At 40.1% G+C, this 20,547-nt stretch overlaps 1 protein-coding gene across 1 annotated transcript in view; it reads left to right on the top strand.

The window, feature by feature from the left end:
* The window catches only part of AFF3 (ALF transcription elongation factor 3), a 689,351-nt gene that overhangs the window by 332,221 nt on the left and 336,583 nt on the right, over positions 1 to 20,547 (top strand). Inside the window, exon 4 of the mRNA XM_069073008.1 lies at positions 15,898 to 15,942. Coding sequence (XP_068929109.1) covers positions 15,898 to 15,942 — 45 coding nt within the window. The remainder of the gene's footprint in view (positions 1 to 15,897; positions 15,943 to 20,547) is intronic.

Genomic DNA, 20,547 nt, shown 5'->3' with positions numbered 1-20,547 from the left:
AAATTTATAGGAACTTTTGTCTCTTAAAACTTAGATTTGTAGATTACTGTTAACATACGCATTTCTCTATTCTTCCTACTCAGAGACCCTCTTCCTCTTCTCCTGGTTTTTAATTTCGAAAGCATTAGAGGAATTCCTTTTTCTTTTAATGAATAAAAATGAAATTGCATTGCCAGAGTGTGTGTGTGTGTGTGTGTGTGTGTGTGTGTGTAATGCTCACTGTTTTTTTATGACAAATTCTATTTGTAATACAAGATATTTTGAGTAGGCATATACTAAAAAGGAAGGCAGTTCTACTAAACAGGGTGTCTTTGGAGAAGGGCTCTTGTTCAGAAATCCATCATTAATCTGCATTCATAGTCTATCAGTAACCTGGAGAGAAACAGCATTTATAAGGAGGACTGGAAAGATTAGCAATGAGGAGTGATTTTTATTACCTTGATGGCTGTCATGATAACTCTGAGAAATATTTTGTTTTCACTAGAATCCAAGGGATCTAGTCTCCTGTTGTACAGATTCAACAGAACTATATAACACCATCCTTTTTTCTAAGGAGGGTATAAGGGAAAATCTTGTGTATCTTGGGGGAGTATGTCTTAGGAAGGTTATCACTCTTGTTTCAGTGGACTGGCATCTGCTTTGTCATTCTTAAAGTAACAGATGCTTTTTTTTTCTTTTTTGGGGGGGGGAAGAAAATGGAATTGGTTGTCTGCTTCAGCTTTATTCATTTCTCAAGCACTAGAAGTATGCTTGCAGCAATAGCCTCTGGGTTTGTAGACAGAATAAAAGATTTGGTAGCTAATTAGATGATTGGTCCCAAGGCTGATCCCATCAAAATGTTTGTTGTCAAGTAGTGGTTTCTTTATTCCCTGGTAAGCATAGGCGTCCTCCCCTAAGCAACCCACACCCATATCCTCCACCCTCCCCTGTTTTCACACTAGAGTCCAGAGGAGAGCCTCTTTGAACAGAATAGAGGCCCTGGACCACAAACATAATGTGTAGTGGATTTCTCATCTTGAAGACAATCAGCTTGAAGTGACCTACCCTTTAGAATGAATATGCTAATTGCAAATCAAAACCAGAGGGGTTGTCAAGAGTCTTTTAGATAAAAGTCTGGATGTGGAAGGAATGTGCAACAATACTTCCAAAAGTAAACTTATGAGGTGGATTTAAGAAACTGATAATATTGTGTCTGGTAAATATTCCAGATATTTAAATGATGTCTCATTGCTAATTTTCTACATAACTTCCTAATTGAGTCAACAATTGATCACATTTTCATTCTTAATTGAATAAAAATGTAGGAGCCTTAATTTGTGTTTCTTGGTCTTAACACTTTGGACAACATCATAGGACTGCTAAGAGGTATGTGAGGCAATTTACATAAAGCACTTTGTAAAATGCTGTACAGAATGCCAGCTATTAAGATTGTAATGCTGATTATTATTCTTGCAATTTTGCACACTACTGTTATTGGGAAGCGTTTTCTCTCCAACTGCCTTATAACATTCTTGAAAGCCATGAATGTATTAAATACTTCTCTCAAGCTCTACAGTTTTCAAGCATAGTGTTTTTCACATAGTAGAAACTGTATTATTAGTAAATTAATCTCTATGAAAGAACAGCTAGATGGCACAGTGAATAAAGTGCTGGTCTTAGAATCAGGAAAACCCATCTTCCAGTTCAAACCTTGCTTCAGACATTTACTAGCTGTGTGGCCCTGGGCAAGTCACTTAATGCTATTTACTTCAGTTTCTTCATCTGTAAAATGAATTGTAGAAGGCAATCTCAAACCACTCCAGGATCTTTGCCAAGAAAACCCCAAATGGGGCCACAAAGAGTCAGACATGACTGAAATACAACCAGACAGCAACAACAATGGCTATGAAATAGCATTCAATTGAAATGATGAACTTAGTCACCCCTTGAACCTTTTAATAGAAACTAATAAGATCAAAAGAATTACTAGCAGATTTTCCTATTTAGATAAATAATAAAAAATGGTTTCATGAAAAGGATGTATTTCTGGGAGATAAAGTGCTGTCTTAGAGGCTGTAGCAAGTGTTTTTATGTTATGCAGCATTTCAGTTAGGCCTGCTATCTTAAGCACTATCATCCTTGACTGACTTAGCCGATGTATTTCACATACAAAAATGGGTTGGTCAGAATATACGTTTCATCCAGCTATCCAGTGGGAATGACTGTCGTTTATCCAGTATGGAGCACAAATTCCCAGCCTTGCGTTTAATGCCCTCCCCAGTCTGGCTCCCATCTGTCTTAACAGTATTGTTTCATTGTGCTCCTCTTCACGTATTCGTCAATATGTGGAGTCACACAGACTTGCTAGACTTTCCATCTTTTGCCCTATGCACCAATGGTCCTCCATATTCGGAATATACCTTCACCTTGCAGAATTCCTATTTTCCTTCAAACTCGGCTCAAGTGCCACTTCAAGGCACTGGCTGATTTCCCCCACATCCTCATTATGGATACTTTCTACCTCTTGAGATTGCTTGGTATATACTTTGTATTTTTATACTTTTAAGTTCATGCTATATTTCCTAGTGGAATAGAAGATCCAGAGAGACTATTTTGGTTTTTTCTTTGTGCAGCTAGGTGGTCCCATAGTACATAGATTGCTGGGCCTGGAAATCAGGAAGACTCATCTACCTGAGTTCAAAACTGACCTCAGATACTTACTAGCTGAGTGACCCTGGGCAAGTCATTTAAAACCCTGTTTGTTTTCGTTTCCTCACCTGTAAAATGAGCTGGAGAATAAAATGGCAAACCACTCCACTGTCTTTGTCAAGAAAACAAGGGGAGTTAAATGAAAAAAAAGGCATGAAGTTTGAAATTAGATTGACAGGTCCTTAGGCTAGTGAAAAAACTGACCTAATTAGAGTGAAGAGAATTTGTTCGAGAGTACAGAGAAATAAGTCTAGGTATGTAGGGTGGACCCAGGCAGAACAATTTCAGCTCAATGTGATAGAAATTAAGGGGCCATTAGACATTTTTTTAGTAGGGGAGTGACATGCTGAAGCCTGCTAGTCGTTAAGACAGTGGATCAGAAGGGAGGCAGTCTACATACAGTCAAATCAGATTGGAGGCAGGGGACAAAAGCTTATGATCACCCACTGTAGCAGCAAGCACCCCAAGCGTCCTCAGGGTTTGCTGCCACCACAGGTTCTTGGATCTGCTTTGATAAAGGAAAGCAAGTCAAAATGGGTTAACAAGCTTACTTTAATCAGTCAAACACATATCATTTACCTAGTTCAGAGAAAAAAGGTCAGCACCCCAAACTTCAAAGTATACAGACAGAATCATCAAGACAGAAACAGATCAAGTAGACAGCTTTCCAAACTGTCCAACCATTACATCCATACCAAATCAACATCTGGGTTTTTTCAAAGCCGGGGGGGCTCTGGACAACGGCTTCCCAGAATCCAGATCAAATCACAGAACACTTCTCAAAGTGAGCCCCCAAAACAAAGCTACACATCAGGGCTTATATAGCCTTCTCCTGGCTCAGAGAATGTAACAACCTTCTGGACCCACTGGCCAATCAAGAAGTATCTACTGAAAAACAAGCCTCCCACCCCAGGCTCCAGGTGCACTTTAGCCTAGGGGCAGGGAAGATCTTTAAAATTTACATTTCCATTACACCCACTCCCCCATTTTGAGCAGCACACCAACCTTGCCAAGGTTAGCCAGAGGGAGACAATGAGAAAGGGTGACCTAGGTTTTCGGAGTGTGGTTAAGGTGCTTATGGTCTGAAAAAAATAAACATAATGACCATTGTTCTAGAGTGGTAAACTGAGACTTGGGCTCACTGCCTCCAGGACCTTGAGAAACTCACTTAATTTATACCTCTGCTTCTTATAAAATGAGACTAATAATGTCTGTTCCTTACCTTCCTCAGAGAGATGTTTGGAGTTTTTGTGGGGAAAATCATTAACAAGAAAAAGCCTCCAGAGCTCTTTAGTGCCTGCAAACAAACGAAAGTGTTGTGGCACTCAGCAACATTATTGTTTTATAATAAAAGTTCAGCCTTGAAAATGACTGATCAAGGAAGGAGTTAAAGTTCCATAGTAAATAGAATGCACGCCTCTGGAGCTTTGGTGGAATGACATTCCATTTCCCAAGGATTCACCTGACTCTGTATTTCTTGTGTCTTGGAGAACTCTGTGCTTGACATGGTAATTAGCACCTTGTGCTTTCTGCGCTCTGCTGCTGCTGGCTATTTCTTCAGCTACAGTTACCCAGAGCTCAGATTCTTCTGTTTTTCTGGCAGAATGTGAGCTGAGGTCTATCTACTTGGCAGAGTTTGGGGAGCGCAGCTCTGTGAGAGAGGGTGGCGATGGGCAGTGCTTCTGGGGAGCACAGTGAGCTGAAGTAGCTAGCTTTTAATTGAAGTCTCATTGGAGTTTCCATGAGGTGAGACTGTTATGACAGATTTCAGAATGTAATGATAGGCAAATGAGTCGGGTTCATCAAAGTCAGTATAAATACTGCTCAGTAACTTGGCATGAAATAATAACCACAAAAAAGGAAAAAAAACATGCAAAACACAGCAGTGTAATTAAAATTTACATTCTGCAGATCTTATTCCATACCAAAGAAAGTAAAATTTTGTAGTGGAAAAATATGAGCCCTGGTTGTCGTTGGTTTTTTCTGGATGTACATCATATGTAAGTTTTGAATTATTTTAGAAAACACTGAAATTATGGACCCAGAGGCAGCTGATCGTGCAAATATAAGGGCAAGATCTGACTGCAATGCAACAGTAACATGAAGAAGAATCCAGGAAGGTGATGCCTCCAGTCCCATCCTACATCCATGCTGTGCTGAGCTTGAATTTAGGGAAAGATGAATTCTATCTCCTCCTAACTTCTGAGGGTCTATATCCATCTCTCTACTCTTTTTTTTTTGCTTTTTGGGGGGCAGTTGGGGTTAAGTGACTTGCCCAAGGTCACACAGCTATTTGTGTGTGTGTGTGTTAAGTGTCTGAGGCCAGATCCGAACCCAGATCCTCCTGACTCCAGGGCCAGTGCTCTATTCACTGCACCACCTAGCCTCCTCTTATCTCTCTACTCTTTTGGGACTTTTCCCCTCTCCCATGCCTTCTACCTCCAAGGCATCAGGGGCATATTCAGCATCTGAAAATCATTCTGCTTTACCCTGACTGTACACATGTAATTTCAGATCCGGACTTCCTGAACCAGCATTTCAGAACACTCTGACCCTGAGTCCTGGAATCTTTTCAGAATAGGAGAGGGAAGGGAGGACAAGCAAGATCCTGAAAGGAGATGGATTGGGACCCATCCAGATCCCACAAATGTGTTCTTGTTTGGAACAGCACCATGGACCTCACCCCAAAACGAAATCTTCTTTCCCCAGCCCCCAATTATCAGAAGCAGTGCTGGGCACATTGCTGCTGTAGGCTTGCTCCCTTGCTCAATGGGAACAATGGAAAACAAATGGGTGTGGGTAGGAGGAAATCACAAAAGGAACTTGCCATTTATATAAATCACATTAAGTGTAATTAAACTGTGGCATTCAAGAAGGAACTTAGCTTTATGGAGTCAAACCCCAAAGTTTAATTTAAAGAGGCTTTTTAGCGCATCAGTGTCTTCTAGGCAAATCCACAATGAGAGTTTGTTCACATTATTCTTGATTAAATCAACGAGTGATTTCAGAAAACAGTCCATCTTTTTTTTAATGAGTAATTTCTGATTTAGCTTAAGCAGCTTGTCAGTGAGTAAAATTGGGAATAGAAACAGGTTAAGGGCAGGGGTATACTATAGGAGGGGTTGGACCACTCATTGTCAAAGGATCATAGGATTTAAAGTTCCTCTAGAGATCACTCAATTCAAGTCCATCATTTTGTGCATGAGGGAACTGAGAGTTCTGAAGAGATTAAGTGATTTGCCCAAGGTCACACAGTAAATAGCAAAACTAGGATCCAAGGTCATTTGACGCCAAATCCATTCCTCTTTGTTGACTGTGTTTTTGAGGGGTGGATGTTACCTCAGGTAGATGTTTATATAGTTTTTTTTCACTGGGGTTTAGATCCTCAAACCAGAACAAATTCACAATTTACTGTTAAACCTATGAGATGTGAATTATAAAGTCCCAGATTAATTATATAACCTTGACCAATCTTAATAAAATTCTCTCCTTAGCATTTTTACTAAAACCCCAGCAGTACCAGGACCCTGGCTTCCCAGTGTCATTGGGGTATTATTGTTATCATTCAGTCATTTTTCAGTCATTCTTGACTCTTTGTGACTCCATTTGGGGTTTTCTTGTAAAAGATACTGGAGTGGTTTGCCATTTCCTTTTCCAGCTCATTTTACAGATGAAGAAACTGAGGCAAACAAGGTTAAGTGACTTGCCCAAGATCTCACAGTTAGTGTCTGAGGTGGGATTTGAACTCAGGAAGATGAATCATCCTGACTCTAGGTCCACTGCACCACCTAGCACTGTTGGGGTAACTTTCCATCAAAAAACATACTTCTGAACTCTTCTTAAGGCATCTCCTTTTACCAGATCAAGCCAAATGACAAATACTTAAAATAAAAAGGCATTTACTGAAACAATATCAAGGTAATAACAAAGAATTGAATCAAGTGTTCAACCATTCCAAACGACTGCTTTGTCTTCTATGTCTCCTGAACGCCCCTGCTCCGGCTCCCAACTGACTCCTCAGTCTTTTGGAGCAGCAGGCGCCCTCCTGACTCTTGGAATACTGCTGGAGAAAGTCACCACAAAATACTTGCAAGTGCTGACTTAATAGAGAGTCCCATAGAGATTGTTGGTTCAATATCTGCATCCTAGGCTGTTCTAAGGTCTCTTGTTGCTAACGTCTCTGCTGTCCGAGTTAGGACAAGCAGTCTGTGCACAGCGGCCATATTTCCCCATCTCTCTTGTCTGTGTGCCAACTCTGAGCTACCCTGCTCCATTAGAAGACTCCCCAGTCATTTAAGGATTCTGTAAGGATTCCTACCCAAAGTCCATTAATAGGCTTATGGAAAATGTAGTTCAGTGAATTTCCTTCAGGCTTCTTGTTAGCTCCAAGCCTTATGGGAATATATCGTCTGTCTACAATCCCCTTCCACAGTGGTATTACTGAAGGCTGACCTGGAACATAGCAGGCTTCCTAGTGTGGCTTTGTATTCAATCATATTTCCACAGGAATACATGGTTAGGTTTGGTTGGGGCTGTGAGGAATTTGAAGATTTCCCAGGAACCTTGGCATGAGAGATGGACACTTAATTTGGTGGCAGGCACCAAAACTAAGCAAAATTTGGAGAGAGGAGTTAAAGCAGGGTTGTGTATAAGGGACTCTGAGTAAAAACCATATCTAACTTTGGATCTTGACATGCTTTCTTAGGGCCAGACAGTGCCATGGTACCCAGGAATCGTTAGCACCATTGGTAGCCCTTGCCTTCTCTGATTAATAAACCTTAACGAGGAAACTAGAACAGGGTGATTTCTACAGAGCTAATGTTCTTTTGCAGTCATAACTTACTAAGTGGCCTCTAAATGTGATAGACTTTACTTAAAAGTTTCCAGACTCCACTCAGAAAAAGTAATAGCAGGGAAATGCCTTAGGTACTTAAATGGATATGGTTTTGTTCTAAAACAAAGGTTGGCTAGGCATGTGAATATATTTGGATGGTATACATCTGGCTCTCAAACCTAAATGTTATGATGGTGTTTTCATTATTGCTACTATAGACTATATACTATATCTCAACCCAGGTTTCCACTAATAAAAAATTACTACAAGGAAACTTGGAGATCATTTAGTCCAGCACCTTCATTTTACAGATGGAGAAACTAAAAACTAGAAAAGTAAAGTGACTTGCCTTAGGGAGCACAGATTTTAAGTAGCAGAGCCAGTATCCTAACTCAGACCATCTGACAGCATATCCTATGTTCTGTTCTACCCCAGATTTTTACTGTGACATGCTATTAAAATGTTTTTTGGGAAAAGATAATTTTAAAGCCTTGAGCTTACATCAGATTCATATTCATGAAAGCTGATAAAATGGTGTCATTTTAGAAGAAAGGCCAAATTACAGAACCAATTGGACTTTTATTATGTTGCTATCTGTGAATGGGTCTCTGTGTCATCTTCCCACATAAATGATAACATAATCACAGAATCCTGGGATTGTAAATGACCTTAGCAGTCATCTATCCCAGCCTACTAGAATAAGTATACATCTGTCAGGGCTGAATGCTTAAATTTCTAAATTCAGAAATTATTGTGTATGGTAATAAAGCACAGAGAGGGGAAAGTGAAGCTTTATTACCTATTTCAGTATTTCAGAGATTCATTGTGAGGATGCCTTCAATTGACACAGATAACCATCCCTTGGTACTTTAATAGGTAGAGTATAACCACTTAAACTGTGGTTTCACTGGTACAGGAAACTCCCAGATGAAGAAACTCCCTCAACTGATTCAGGTCAGCACCTTTGCTACAATTTATAGAGGATTGCCTAGGGCGCTAAAAGGTTAAATGACCTTTTCAGAATCCTAGAAACAGTGTTTGGTGGAGGTGGGACTTAAAGGTGGGACTTACTGACTCAGACCACTTCGACTACCCTCTACATGCATTGCTATGACATAAAAAGTCCACTCAGCAACTAACCTGATGATGATTTATCCAGGAATGCTCTCTGTTAAGAAATGTACAATTCTTCTGTTGTTTAGTGATGTAATCTGTAAGAACCTTCAAATACCCCTCCATGTCATCTTGAGGCGTCAGAGTCAAATCTTAGGAGGATTTTATGGTACCTCCTTCAGATATTAAGATTTTAAATTAGTTTAGAGAGGAAATAGAAATGAGGAGGAAAACTCAAGTCAGTCACATCTCTTCCCCATTCCCCAGCACTTGTCCAGCCCTCTCCCAGTCCTGTGCCTTTGTTCATTCCATTCTTTTATGCCTTCTTCATCTGCTGAAGTGCCTCCTTTATCTCCATGGCTCTTTCACCCAGCATAGGAGGCCCTCCTTTGGTCAGATCCCAGTAGAAGTAGCACTCACAACATTTCTGCTAGAGGCAGGCAGAGGCAGCACAGTTCTGCTGCAGCTTCTGCATGGCAGCCGGTCAGTCCTCCTCCTTAGCAGCCCAACAATGCTTAGGCCTGCAATTATTCTCTGTCCCAGAATAGGGCAAGAGAGCTTGGGCTGTTTTAGAAGACCCTGCATGGAGAGTAGCGGTTGACTTCAGCAGAACAGGCAGACAGCAACCAGAGTTGCAAGCGTCAGGGACAGCAAGCACAGATGTGAGCCCAGTGGAGCTAACATGGGGCACCAAGCACAGACATGGACCACTGTGGCAGCAGATTGGCAGAGGGGGCTGCAAGCACAGACATGGATTACCCTGGTAGCAGACTGAGGAGGCAGCAGACACAGATGTGGACCACATTGTCAGTGGAGGTCGGGAGGAGGGAGCCAGTAGAGAAATGAGCTGCTGGGCAGCTCCAGACAGGTCCCAAAAGCAGTAGCAGAAGAGTGGGCACTGGCATGTACACTAGCAAAAGGCAAGTCCACTGTCGTCTGCTGTTTACTTTAATATGAAATTGATGCCTCCTCAACACTGCTGCTAGTATAACACCCAGGGATAATTGCACGCTTCCCCAAGGAAGGTCTGGAGGACCAAGGAATGCAAAGTCCTCTTTGCTGGAGTTACCTTCAAGCTCTTACATCTCTTACCTACGGCGACCCCTAAAGCTCTTTTCTGGACCCTCTTCTCTCCATATGCCATTTGCTTGGTGATCACAGCAATTCCTATGTATTGAATTCTGTATTTATCCAACCCTAACTTCTCTCCTGACCCACGTATGGTCTTCCTTCTCCATCTGATTTTCCATTGGACATCTCAAACTGGAGTTCCTGTAGGTATCTTAAATTCAATATGTCCAAAACTGAACACATTATCCTTTCCCCCAAACCCTCCTCTCTTCCTTTCTTTGCTCTCACTGTCAAGGATACCACCAACCTCCCAGTTACCCAGGCTTGCAATCGAAGGGTCATCCTTGATCAGGTTTATTCTAGTAAATGTTTAACAACAGCTCTCTGGGAGAGCGGGGTAGGTAGGAATGCGTGAACGACCCACTTTTAAGTTTAATCTCCATCATCACCACGTTCTCCATCGCTTTCTTAGGTCTAGACAATCATCACAACAATCAATCAAGCCCTGATTTGTAGCCTGTTTTCTGGGTCTAAAAGCTTACATTAAAAAATGTAATAACCAACTCTAGCTAGATGACTCAACCATAACTTTGTACCTTGACTCTTCATTCGCACGTCAACACTCAATGTCTTATGTGTTCGGTGGCCCCCTTACCACCCTGCAAGCCTTCACCGCCTCTACTCGACTGTCACTCACCTTCCTAGGACACCATGTTGTCCCCTATATCGTCCTTTATCACCCCCAGGATCAAACACAAAACCCTCTGTTTGGCTTTCATGTCTTTCAAAGCCTGGTCCCTTCCAGCCTTCCCGGTCTTCTCATCCTTTACTCGCCTCCGTTCCCTCTGCTATCCAGTGACACCGGCCTCCTGGCTGCTCCTCAAGAATAAAAGATCTCCTTCCTCTGTATTTTCAGCGGCGTCCCCGCTCCCATGCCTGGAATTCTCTCTCTCCTGATCGCCAGCTCCTGGCTTCTTGTAAGTCTCAGTTCAGTTTTCACCTTCTGCAAAAAGGCCCTCCTCAGTGTGCTAGTCCTTCCCCCTGCACTGATCTCCAGTCCTCCCACATGCATGTTGAGTCCCCTGGTGGGCTCCAAGCTCCTTGAGGACAGAAACCTTTTTTTTTGCCTTTTTTCGTATCCCAAGTGCTTTAACACAGGGCCTGGAATGTAGTAGGTGCCTAATCAATGCTTATTGACATGACGTAAAGACCCAACTCAGCTACTGCTTCCTCTATTCCTTTCCCCACAATCCCAACTAAAGCTGATCTCATCGGGGCGGCCAGGTGGCGCAGCGAGTAAGAGCACCGGCTCCAGTGCCGGGATGACCTGGGATCGAATCCGGGCTCAGATACTCAGCACCCACCCAGAAACACCTGGCCGTGTCACCTTGAGCAAGTCACTTCACCGCAATTGCTTAGGGACGGCCAGGTGGCTCAGCGAGTAAGAGCACCGGCTCCAGTGTCGGGATGACCTGGGAATGAATCCGGGCTCAGATACTCAGCACCCACCCAGAAACACCTGGCCGTGTCACCTTGAGCAAGTCACTTAACCCCGATTGCTTTATAAAAAACAAACTGATCTCACAAATTCGAATGATCTCATAAATTGCTTGCCTTTGTATCCCAGTTATCTGTATGCATTAGGTCCCTCCATTCGATGGTAAGCTTTTGAAGTCAAAGTCTCTCATTTTTTATTTTTTTTTGTTCCTGTCACCTTACACATAGTAGGCACTTAATAAGAATATGCTGAATTGAAATGGAAAGTCATATTCTCGGATGTTCTGGACCACATAGATAGACGACTGAGGTTTGCACATACCCTTAATACCATGGCTAGTAGCCCAGAACTTCACTGAAACTCAAAAATTATGCTCTCACAGTACTACTGCTAAGCACTGGACACCTATCAAACATCCATCCATTAGCACTTCAAGAGCTATAAATAAGTGTTCCCAAGTGTTGTTTGCGGAACACAAAGCAGCACAGGAGGCACTTTCCCCCTTGAAATCACTTCAGCACATAACAAAAGGAGTTAAGGCTGAAGTACTTCTCTCCACGTTAAATTCCTGTGGTTTCCATGGAAAGGACATCACCAGGGTAGTGTAATTTTGAGAACTGTTTTCCAAGGAAGAATAGCCATGCTCTGAAACTGATGACAATTATGCTTTCCTTCTGAATTCTGACGTTCAACAAGTTACAAAAAAGTTGTAGGAAACATTCCCCCTCTATGTTGGTCACCTTACTTATAAAAAAAAAGTGTAGTAATAGCAAATATTCGCTAACAACTAGTCTGCATAAAGCACTGAAGTACATACTGGGGAGATAAAAGTACATAAGTAATAGTCTCCAAGGGGTTTATGGTCGGTCTACTTAGGGAGATAGAATGTGAATTTGTACATTTAGGTGCGAAGAAAAGATTCAACTAAAGTTCTTTGAGTGGTTAAAAGAAGAAAAGATATCCCTTTCAGTCAGGGTAAGGTTCATTGAGAAGGGGTCACTCAGCTGAGTTAACTTCAAGAAAAGAAAGAACTTCAACAGAAAGTGAAGGAAATACATTCTAAGGATAGGAGATAACATGAACAAAAGCATGGAAATGGGAGAAGGTAAGATAAGAATGAGGGATAGAAGAAAGTTCTGTTTTGACTACAATATAAACTGCATGAAAAGGAGTAATAAAAGATATAGATGAAAAGGAAGGCTAAAAGACAGATTATGGAGTGTTTTTAAAATTTGATTTTTTTGTTTTTATATTTCTTTATAATATATATTGTATGTTATGTCTATATGTAGTATATTTATACTACTTTCTATTACAAATACATTAATCCATCTATCCCAACCCTGAGAGCCATCCCTTACAACAAAGAACAAAAATGAAGGGGAAAAAGGCAGTTCAGCAAAACTAACCAATTCTGATAATATGTGCAATGTTTCACACTCAGTCTCACACTTCTACAAAGAAGGGAGATGTGTTTTACATATCTTCTTCATGAACAAAGTTGGTCATTATAATTATACAGTGTTCAGTTTCGGTTTTTGTTCTTTACAATTGCATTGTTGGAATCATTATATATGTTGTTTTCCTGACTTTGCTTACTTCACTTTGTATCAGTTTATGAAAATCTTCCATGTTTTTCTGTAGTCTTCATCCATTCTCAATAGTATGATAATATTACAGTGTGTTCATTTATTGCAATAAGAATGGGAAGAAGGGAGATGGATTGAGAAATGCTATAGAATTAGAATTCACAGAAATTGAAAGTGATTGGATGCAACAAGTATGAAAGAGGGAAGAACAAAGGATGCTGACTCCTAATATAGGAACCCAAGTGACTGGAAGGTAGGCAGTGCCATCAACAGAAACACAGATATTAGGGGAAGGGATGGATTTTGGAATTCACTTTTGGACATGTTGAGTTTGAGGTTTGAATATAAGTGGAGATATCCAAAAAGATCTTGGACTAGAACCTTGGGGAGAGAATGAAAGATACAGATTTGAGAGTCATTCCAATAGAGGTGATACATGAAGCCAAAAGAATGAATGGGATTTTCAAACAAATGAAGATAGAGAAGAGAAAGGAACAAGGGTAGATGCTTTAGTAATACTAATTTTCAAGGGCCAAAAAGAAATTAAGAAACCTGCAAAGGAGTGATCAGAGGGATAGATGAAAAGGCATAGGAGTGCTGTACCACAGAAGTAAAAGGAGGAAGGATTTTTAAGATGGAGAAAAGGGTCAACAAACTTTAAGAATTATTCTTAATGGTGAGCTTTCATGTAAGTTTTTGGGGCTGTTCTGTGCCTATGTATCATATGTACTTTGAAGTAAAGTTGGATATGTAAAAAGGAGAGCTGATAATGATATAATGTTTTAAGCTTCAGGAAATACTTCTACATACCCCACAGTCAGTCAACAAGCAAGAAAATTGAGAGGTGCATGGTGCTATATAACACCAAGGAGTTGCAATCTAAATCACTGGAGAGAACTTCCATTTAAGTATCTCATTTGATTCTCACAGCATCAAGGCTTATATGAGAAATCATATCAGTTTTATTATCCCCAATTTATAGATGAAGAAACTCAGACTAAGACAAAAGTAATCACAAAAGAAAAAAAGATGACTGTGATTACATTAAGCTGAAAAGCTTTGGCATGAACAAAATCAGTGCAACTAGAAGAAGAATGGAAAACATGGACTGATTTTTTAAAATCGTTACATCAAATATCTCTGAGAAGAGTCTTGGATCAAGATGTAAAGGGAACTAATGCAAATATAAAGGATCTACTTCACAGTGGCATTTTACATATGAAGAAAGTGAGAGCCAAGACGGGAAGTGATTTATCAAAAGTCCCTCCGGCAATGAACAGGAAAGGCAGAATTCTAACCAGGTGTTTTCTAGCTCCCTAAGGAACCTCAGTACCATGCTGCCTCCCTATGGAAATGCATATCGAAACAACCCTCACAACCAACTAACTGGCAAGATGACAAAAGAGGAAAATGGCCCATGTTAGAAGAACATCAAAAAGACCGCCACTGTTGGTGCAACTGTAAGTTGATCCAGCCATTCAGGAAAGTCATTTGGCAAAGAAACCTACCCTTCAATATGGAGATCCCACTGCAAGGCGTATATCCTAAGGAGATGAATAACAGAAAGGAAAATGTTGTATACTCCCCCAAATTTCATAGCAGCAGTTTCTGTGATAGCAGAGAATTGGAAATACGAGGTACCTATCCATTGGGGAATAGCTAAACCATGGGGGTGTTGCTTTTAAAAATGAATAGGAAGAATTCAGAGAACCATGGGAAGATACATGAACTTATTGCTATAGAAAGAAGTAAACAGAACCAGGAAAACAATATGTCTAATGTCCTCGATGATGTAAATACAACTACACTGAACACATTCTAAGACAGTGACTTTGTCCCAAAGAAGAGATGAGAACATGCGCCTGCCTCCCTTTTTTCTAGAGGTGGAGGACTGTGGGTGTAGAACATTGACTATCCCATCAGATATGGTTAATGTATCGGTTAGTTTGATTGTCTATTATAAGGACTGGCTCACAGGATAGGGGAGGTATGAGGAAACCTATTGGAAATAAAGATGACATAAAAACAAAAGATAATTATTATTTTTAAAAATGTAATATTCAGAAAGCTTAAGTGAACTATTAAAGATCATGCAAGTAGTAAGTGAGGAATTTAACCCAGGTCAATTAACATCTAAGTCCAGTGCATGTTCCAATACAACATAGTGCCTAGCTGTCTAGGAAGCTGATTAAAAATGCCATTTTAAAAGAAAATACATCTTAGAGAATCAATTAGGCTTACATTGTACTGCTGTAAGACTGTTGAAGTTGCATGGTATAGTTAAGGAGATGTGAAGCGATGGAAAGAACATTAGATAGCAGTCAAAAGACATGGGCTTGAGCCTGAGCTCTGCAATTTACTAATTGGGTGATCCTGGTCAGGTCATTTTCCTCATATATAAAACAGGGATAATAATACTTCTCATACCCACCTCATGGAGCTACTTTAGTCAAATTGCTCGGTCAACTGAAAGGCACAAGGTTCATTCCAGTTACTACTCATACCTTACCTCATTGTGTCTCAGTTTCACCTCCTATAAGATTAGGAGGTTAGATTAGGTGATCATTTGTTATCGACATTTTATTGTTTTCACACGTGGCAGCTGTACTCTGCAGATGTTGCCCAAAGACAAGGAGTGCTTACTCCTTGAAAGCTGTGTTAGAGACTAAGCCAGTCCTAAAATCTGTGTGATCAGAAAGTGCATGCTAGGGCATGCAGAGAATTAGGAGACTGGAGCGAAGCCAATCCTAAGGGGCTTTTGGCCTGTTCAGCTGTGACTGTACAAGACAAAGGCCGTGATAGCAGCCAAAAGAGGCTGATAACCAGAAGAATAATTAGGTAGAGTCTCAAGGCAGGGGGCTCCATCACAGCCATGGAAGGGTCTCTGAAGGTATAGTACAAATCCCCCAATTTCCTAAGTTTAGGAGATCATGCCTGGGAGTGATTTGTATACCCCCAATATCATAATTCCCTAAGTTCCAAATTTATTTCGTTTCTGTTCATCTGGGGCCTGTCTTTAATATCTCATTCTGTGTCTGTCTGACTGCCCTTCCTAAGAACATTTGGTGTGTCTGGCTTACAGTTATATTTTCCTTTGCTTTCAGGACAGTGGATCAGGCGATAACAGCTGTGTTGAAGAAATATTACGGGTAGGAACTTTTAAAATCTCATCTATCATATTGTTGGGCACATAATCTAAAGGGAACAAAGTAGGAACTACCAGACCCATGATACTTCCATACTATCCTTAACCCTTTAATTTAAAAAATGTCTTATTATTACCTATAACCATCATTTTTATTCTCTAAATAATGTTTTCTGTCATAAGACTTCCGGAAGGAAACCAGTTGAGCTACGGAATGCCATGGTTTCTTGGCAAAAACAAGGGTGACCATATACTAAATTTATTAGCAAGAAGGTAGGAGGATAGACGTCTATGTGAAAATATGGCCTGTTGCTCACACTTGCACGCTTCCATTTCTCACACCAGTACTTAAAATCATCCTTTAATGGTCTGTACCTTTCAAGTGAGGCAGGAATTGGCTTGCTATTTTTTCTCCTCAACTTAATTAGAATTGGTAGCACTCCAGTGAGAAGGCGGTGTTCGGTGTCTGATCAATTATTTCCATAGAGTTATTATCCTTATTACTATTTGCATTTCAGAACTCTTCAGCACAGTCACCTTTGTTTTGTGTTCACTGTGTGAAACAGTTTCACACTCAGATTAGTCTAGGTTAGGATATGTTTCCATATTGAGTGTTTCCTTAAGTAGACAAACTTATAATCAGGGTGTCATTTACCACCCATATTCTTCACTCATATTTTCTTTTTTCAGAGTAGTAACCTAATAATTTGCATTTCTCAGAAAGCTTATATTTTACTGGGCAAAACACCAAGACAAATTAGACCAGATGGTATGGCAAATCCCAGCAGGAAAAAAAAAACTTCATTTTAATATGTTTCTATCTTTTGGACATCGTACACACTTTTTTCTAGAATTGTTATTGAATGATAGTAATATAGTTATTTGGTTTAGAATTCTACATTAGTAATCATGCTGTTCCCAAAGGCAGGTTTCTTTCTTGCAGATATTGTCAAATAATCATATGTCTCTCAAAGAGGCCAAATACTTTATTTAAGATTGATCTGTTTTTTTTTTTTTCCTGGCAGTTTAACTTAGAAAACATTTGTCAAAAGCAGGCAGGTCCTCCCCTCCCTGCCTTTTCTGGTATTGAAATGTGTATTAAATTATTCCATCTTCTACATTCAAATGTTTGTTTCAGATTAAATTCAAACAATTAATTCATCAATAAATATTTATTGAGTAACCATTAGGTACCCTAAGGCAGCATTCTAACTTGAGTCAGTCTCTCTCTCTCTCTCTCTCTCTCTCTCTCTCTCTCTCTCTCTTTCTCTCTCTCTCTGTCTCTCTCCCTCTCCATCTCTCTCTCTATCTCTCTGTCTCTCTCCATGTCTCTCTCTCCATCTCTCTCTCTGTCTCTCTGTCTCTCTCCCTCTCCATCTGTCTCTGTCTCTCTCTCTCTCTCTGTCTCTCTCCCTCTCCATCTCTCTCTCTTTCTGTCTCTCTGTCTCTCTCTGTCACTCTCTCTCTCCCTCTCCATCTCTGTCTCTCTCTATCTCTCTGTCTCTCTCTCTTTCTCTCTCTCTCATATATACATCTTTGGGGACAAGAATATTCATGATTATTGTTAATAGGGCAAATAGTCTTCCTTTGGCACTTCATGGTGTTTGTACATGATACATAAAATGCCATGAGAGATTAACTCTTACCTTACCTTGGAATCAAAAATTTTTAAGTAGAAAAACTTTCCTCTTGTTCTCCCCCTTTCTCTTTCTTTCCTGCAAAACTTGATGGTGTGGTGGGAAAAGGTAATTTCATCTTTTTCTTCCATGTTTCAGCGTTTATAGTTTGACTAAGGAATTTAGTAATATGTAGACCTAAAGAACATTATTCACTTAAAATACCATAAGATTTTAAAGTCAGTGTCCCCCCCAAAATGTATTCTTGTGCTGCTCAGTCACTGTCCACAGTGCTGAACTTCAGATTTTCCAGTCTCACCTATCATGCCATACATGGCTACCACCATAGCTATGCCAGTACTTCCAACATTGCCATAGGGACTGTGGGGTGGATTGAGTGTAGAGAAGAAAAAAGTCTTGGATAGAATGAAAGAACAGATTTGAAAGAACCTCCTAAATTAAAATTGCATCAGGTGATAATGTTGTGACTATGTAATAATAACAGTTATTATAGATATTATAACTACATTATGCATATTATAACTATATATTACACACATATTTATCATATATAGCTAGATGTAAATGTGTATCTATATCTGTAAAACACTGTTTAACACAGTTTTTTTTCTACAACTCTTCATATGCTGTAGAAGCCCAGGAGCAGCCAGAAGCCAGGGTAGTAACCATAGCAGGCTAGACCTTCTTGAGCCTTCTCCCCATCTCTAAGTGATGGTATGAGAGTATGTGTCACCATCTAGGTGAAAGTAACAACTAGCCCAAGAAATTGCATGTATGTGACGGTGACACTCTTACCTAGACTTGTGTTCTGAAATCCTAAGATCATCAAATAAATTCAACCTGATACAATCTACTCAATTCAGCAAACCTTTATTAAGGGCATGTGCAAGGCACCTTACCAGGCAGTAGACAGAAAAAGACAAAAAATACCATAATCCTCTCCCTTCTGGAGCTTCCTTTCTATTGGACATTCTGAATTCTTTGCTAGATTTCCTTTTAATGAGATTGAGAATTTCACTTAGCTTTAATTTGGCACTTTTCCTTCCTTTCTTTCTTCCACTTCATGCAGATTGACAATGCAGTTGTCATTTACAGCCTGATTCCAGTACTCATCAGCAGAAAACCCTTAACCTGCTTCATTTTTCTGACCTGCACCAGTTCATCTTAGGGCAGTTGGTGGCATTCTGTTCCCATGGGCCCACCATAATAGTGGCAGTCTTAGTGTGGACACATTATCAGATTCAGCCCTCATATAGCTCAGAACAACTGAACATAAGTAGTCCACCAGCCTCAGCCTCCCCAGCAGCAGAGACTACAGGTGTGTGCAATTACACCAGCTAGTGACCAATTTGTCCTATTATTCATTCTGTATATGTGATCAGTGCTTTGAACGTGACTTATAGTGAATATCCTGTATATTCTTGCATTTCTACCACTGAAACTATTATACTACAAGTTATGGGCTTCTTTCTACGGGGGTAGGGATAGAGCATACAGATACCTTTTTAAAAGAAAAATATTTCAGTTCACAGTTTCCACTCATTTTCTTTTTTTTCTGGACCCACTATGTAACTATAAATCAATCAGAGGAGACTGCATTTTGTCAATGAGTCACTGCTTCTTAATAGAATAATTGTGGTAATTGTGTTGTCCAGGCTTATGCTTCTCCTATTCATGATATCAAAGAGCCAGATGGGTGCCTCTGGGCACGTGAACATATGTGTTTGAAAACTAAAGTTATTGACCCTTTGCTTGACTTCCCCTTTCTTCCATCTCTTTTTTGCTGACATGATTACCTTAGAGTCATTTGAATCTAACAGTATGTTCTAAAGCATAATCATTTTATATTCCTACTCTGTGTATTTTAATCATGGGACCTAATAAATCTGTGTGTTATTGCAAAATTCACTTAACCAAGGGAGAAATTATATCTGAGTTCTGAGAAGATGGGAGATCAGGTCTTGAAGCCCTTATGGCTGACATATGTTTGCAACAGCCAGTCTTCCAAGTCATACGATATTTCATCCTTAAAGGTTCCAGTGCTGTAATACTTAGGTGCTTTTTGTTGCATTATCCATTAACGTAGAATGGCATTAACATTTGTTCAGCAAATAAAATCTGTTTAGAGTTTAATGGGTTTCTGCAGCACTAGAATCCGGGATGCATAAGTTTCAGCCAAGACAGTTTTAGAAGGCAATTACGAAGTCAGACTGAGGGGTACAATCCATACAATACAGTGTACAATCATGATAAAGACCAAGATGTGATCATAACTAAAGGACTCTGGATAATAGAGCTTCTGGATAGTATCTCAATGCCAACATGGAAAGAGATGCTGGTGGTGATGGGTAAATCCCTTTCACTTCTGCTGACCATCTAGGTGCTAGGTGGCATTGAAACATTTTAATGGATTACTTTCTTCTTAACCTGATAAAAAGTCATTTCTTTGAGAGCAAAGATTTTCCATTTTTGTATTCCCAGAGTCCATCATAGTGTCTTAATAAATACCTACAGATTCTTAATAATCTTAATAAATCTTAAACAATACCTACCAATTCACTGGTTAGCCATCTCTCTTGCCAAATACTATTGATTTTAGTACCTTTCAGTTTTGTCCCCTGCTCTCCATTCAGACTGCCATTACCTTAATTCAGCCTATTTCACCATTTCATCTGGACTAATTTATTCTAGATCCCAAACTAATCTTCTTGTCTCCACTTTTGCCCTTTCTCCAAACCATCCTATGCACAAACACTACATCAACCAATTTTCCGATAGACAGATCTGACCACGTAATTCCCTATTGAAAAGCCTTTGTTCACTCTCTGTTTTCTATATCCTCTTTTCAGATCTCATCCTTCATTTCCTGCTACATGCTAGGGACCTCCATCTTGATGTTCTGTTACCATCCCAAACTCAACCTGTCTAAAACCAAACCTCCACAAAGTCAGTCCCTTCTTGTGACCATTCTG

This window comes from Petaurus breviceps, unplaced genomic scaffold (assembly GCF_028583685.1).
Source record: "Petaurus breviceps papuanus isolate PSGF00001 unplaced genomic scaffold, PetGlider_PUasm1.0 90849, whole genome shotgun sequence".
NCBI classification, from domain to species: domain Eukaryota; kingdom Metazoa; phylum Chordata; class Mammalia; order Diprotodontia; family Petauridae; genus Petaurus; species Petaurus breviceps.
This window is presented reverse-complemented; position numbering and strand designations above follow the sequence as displayed.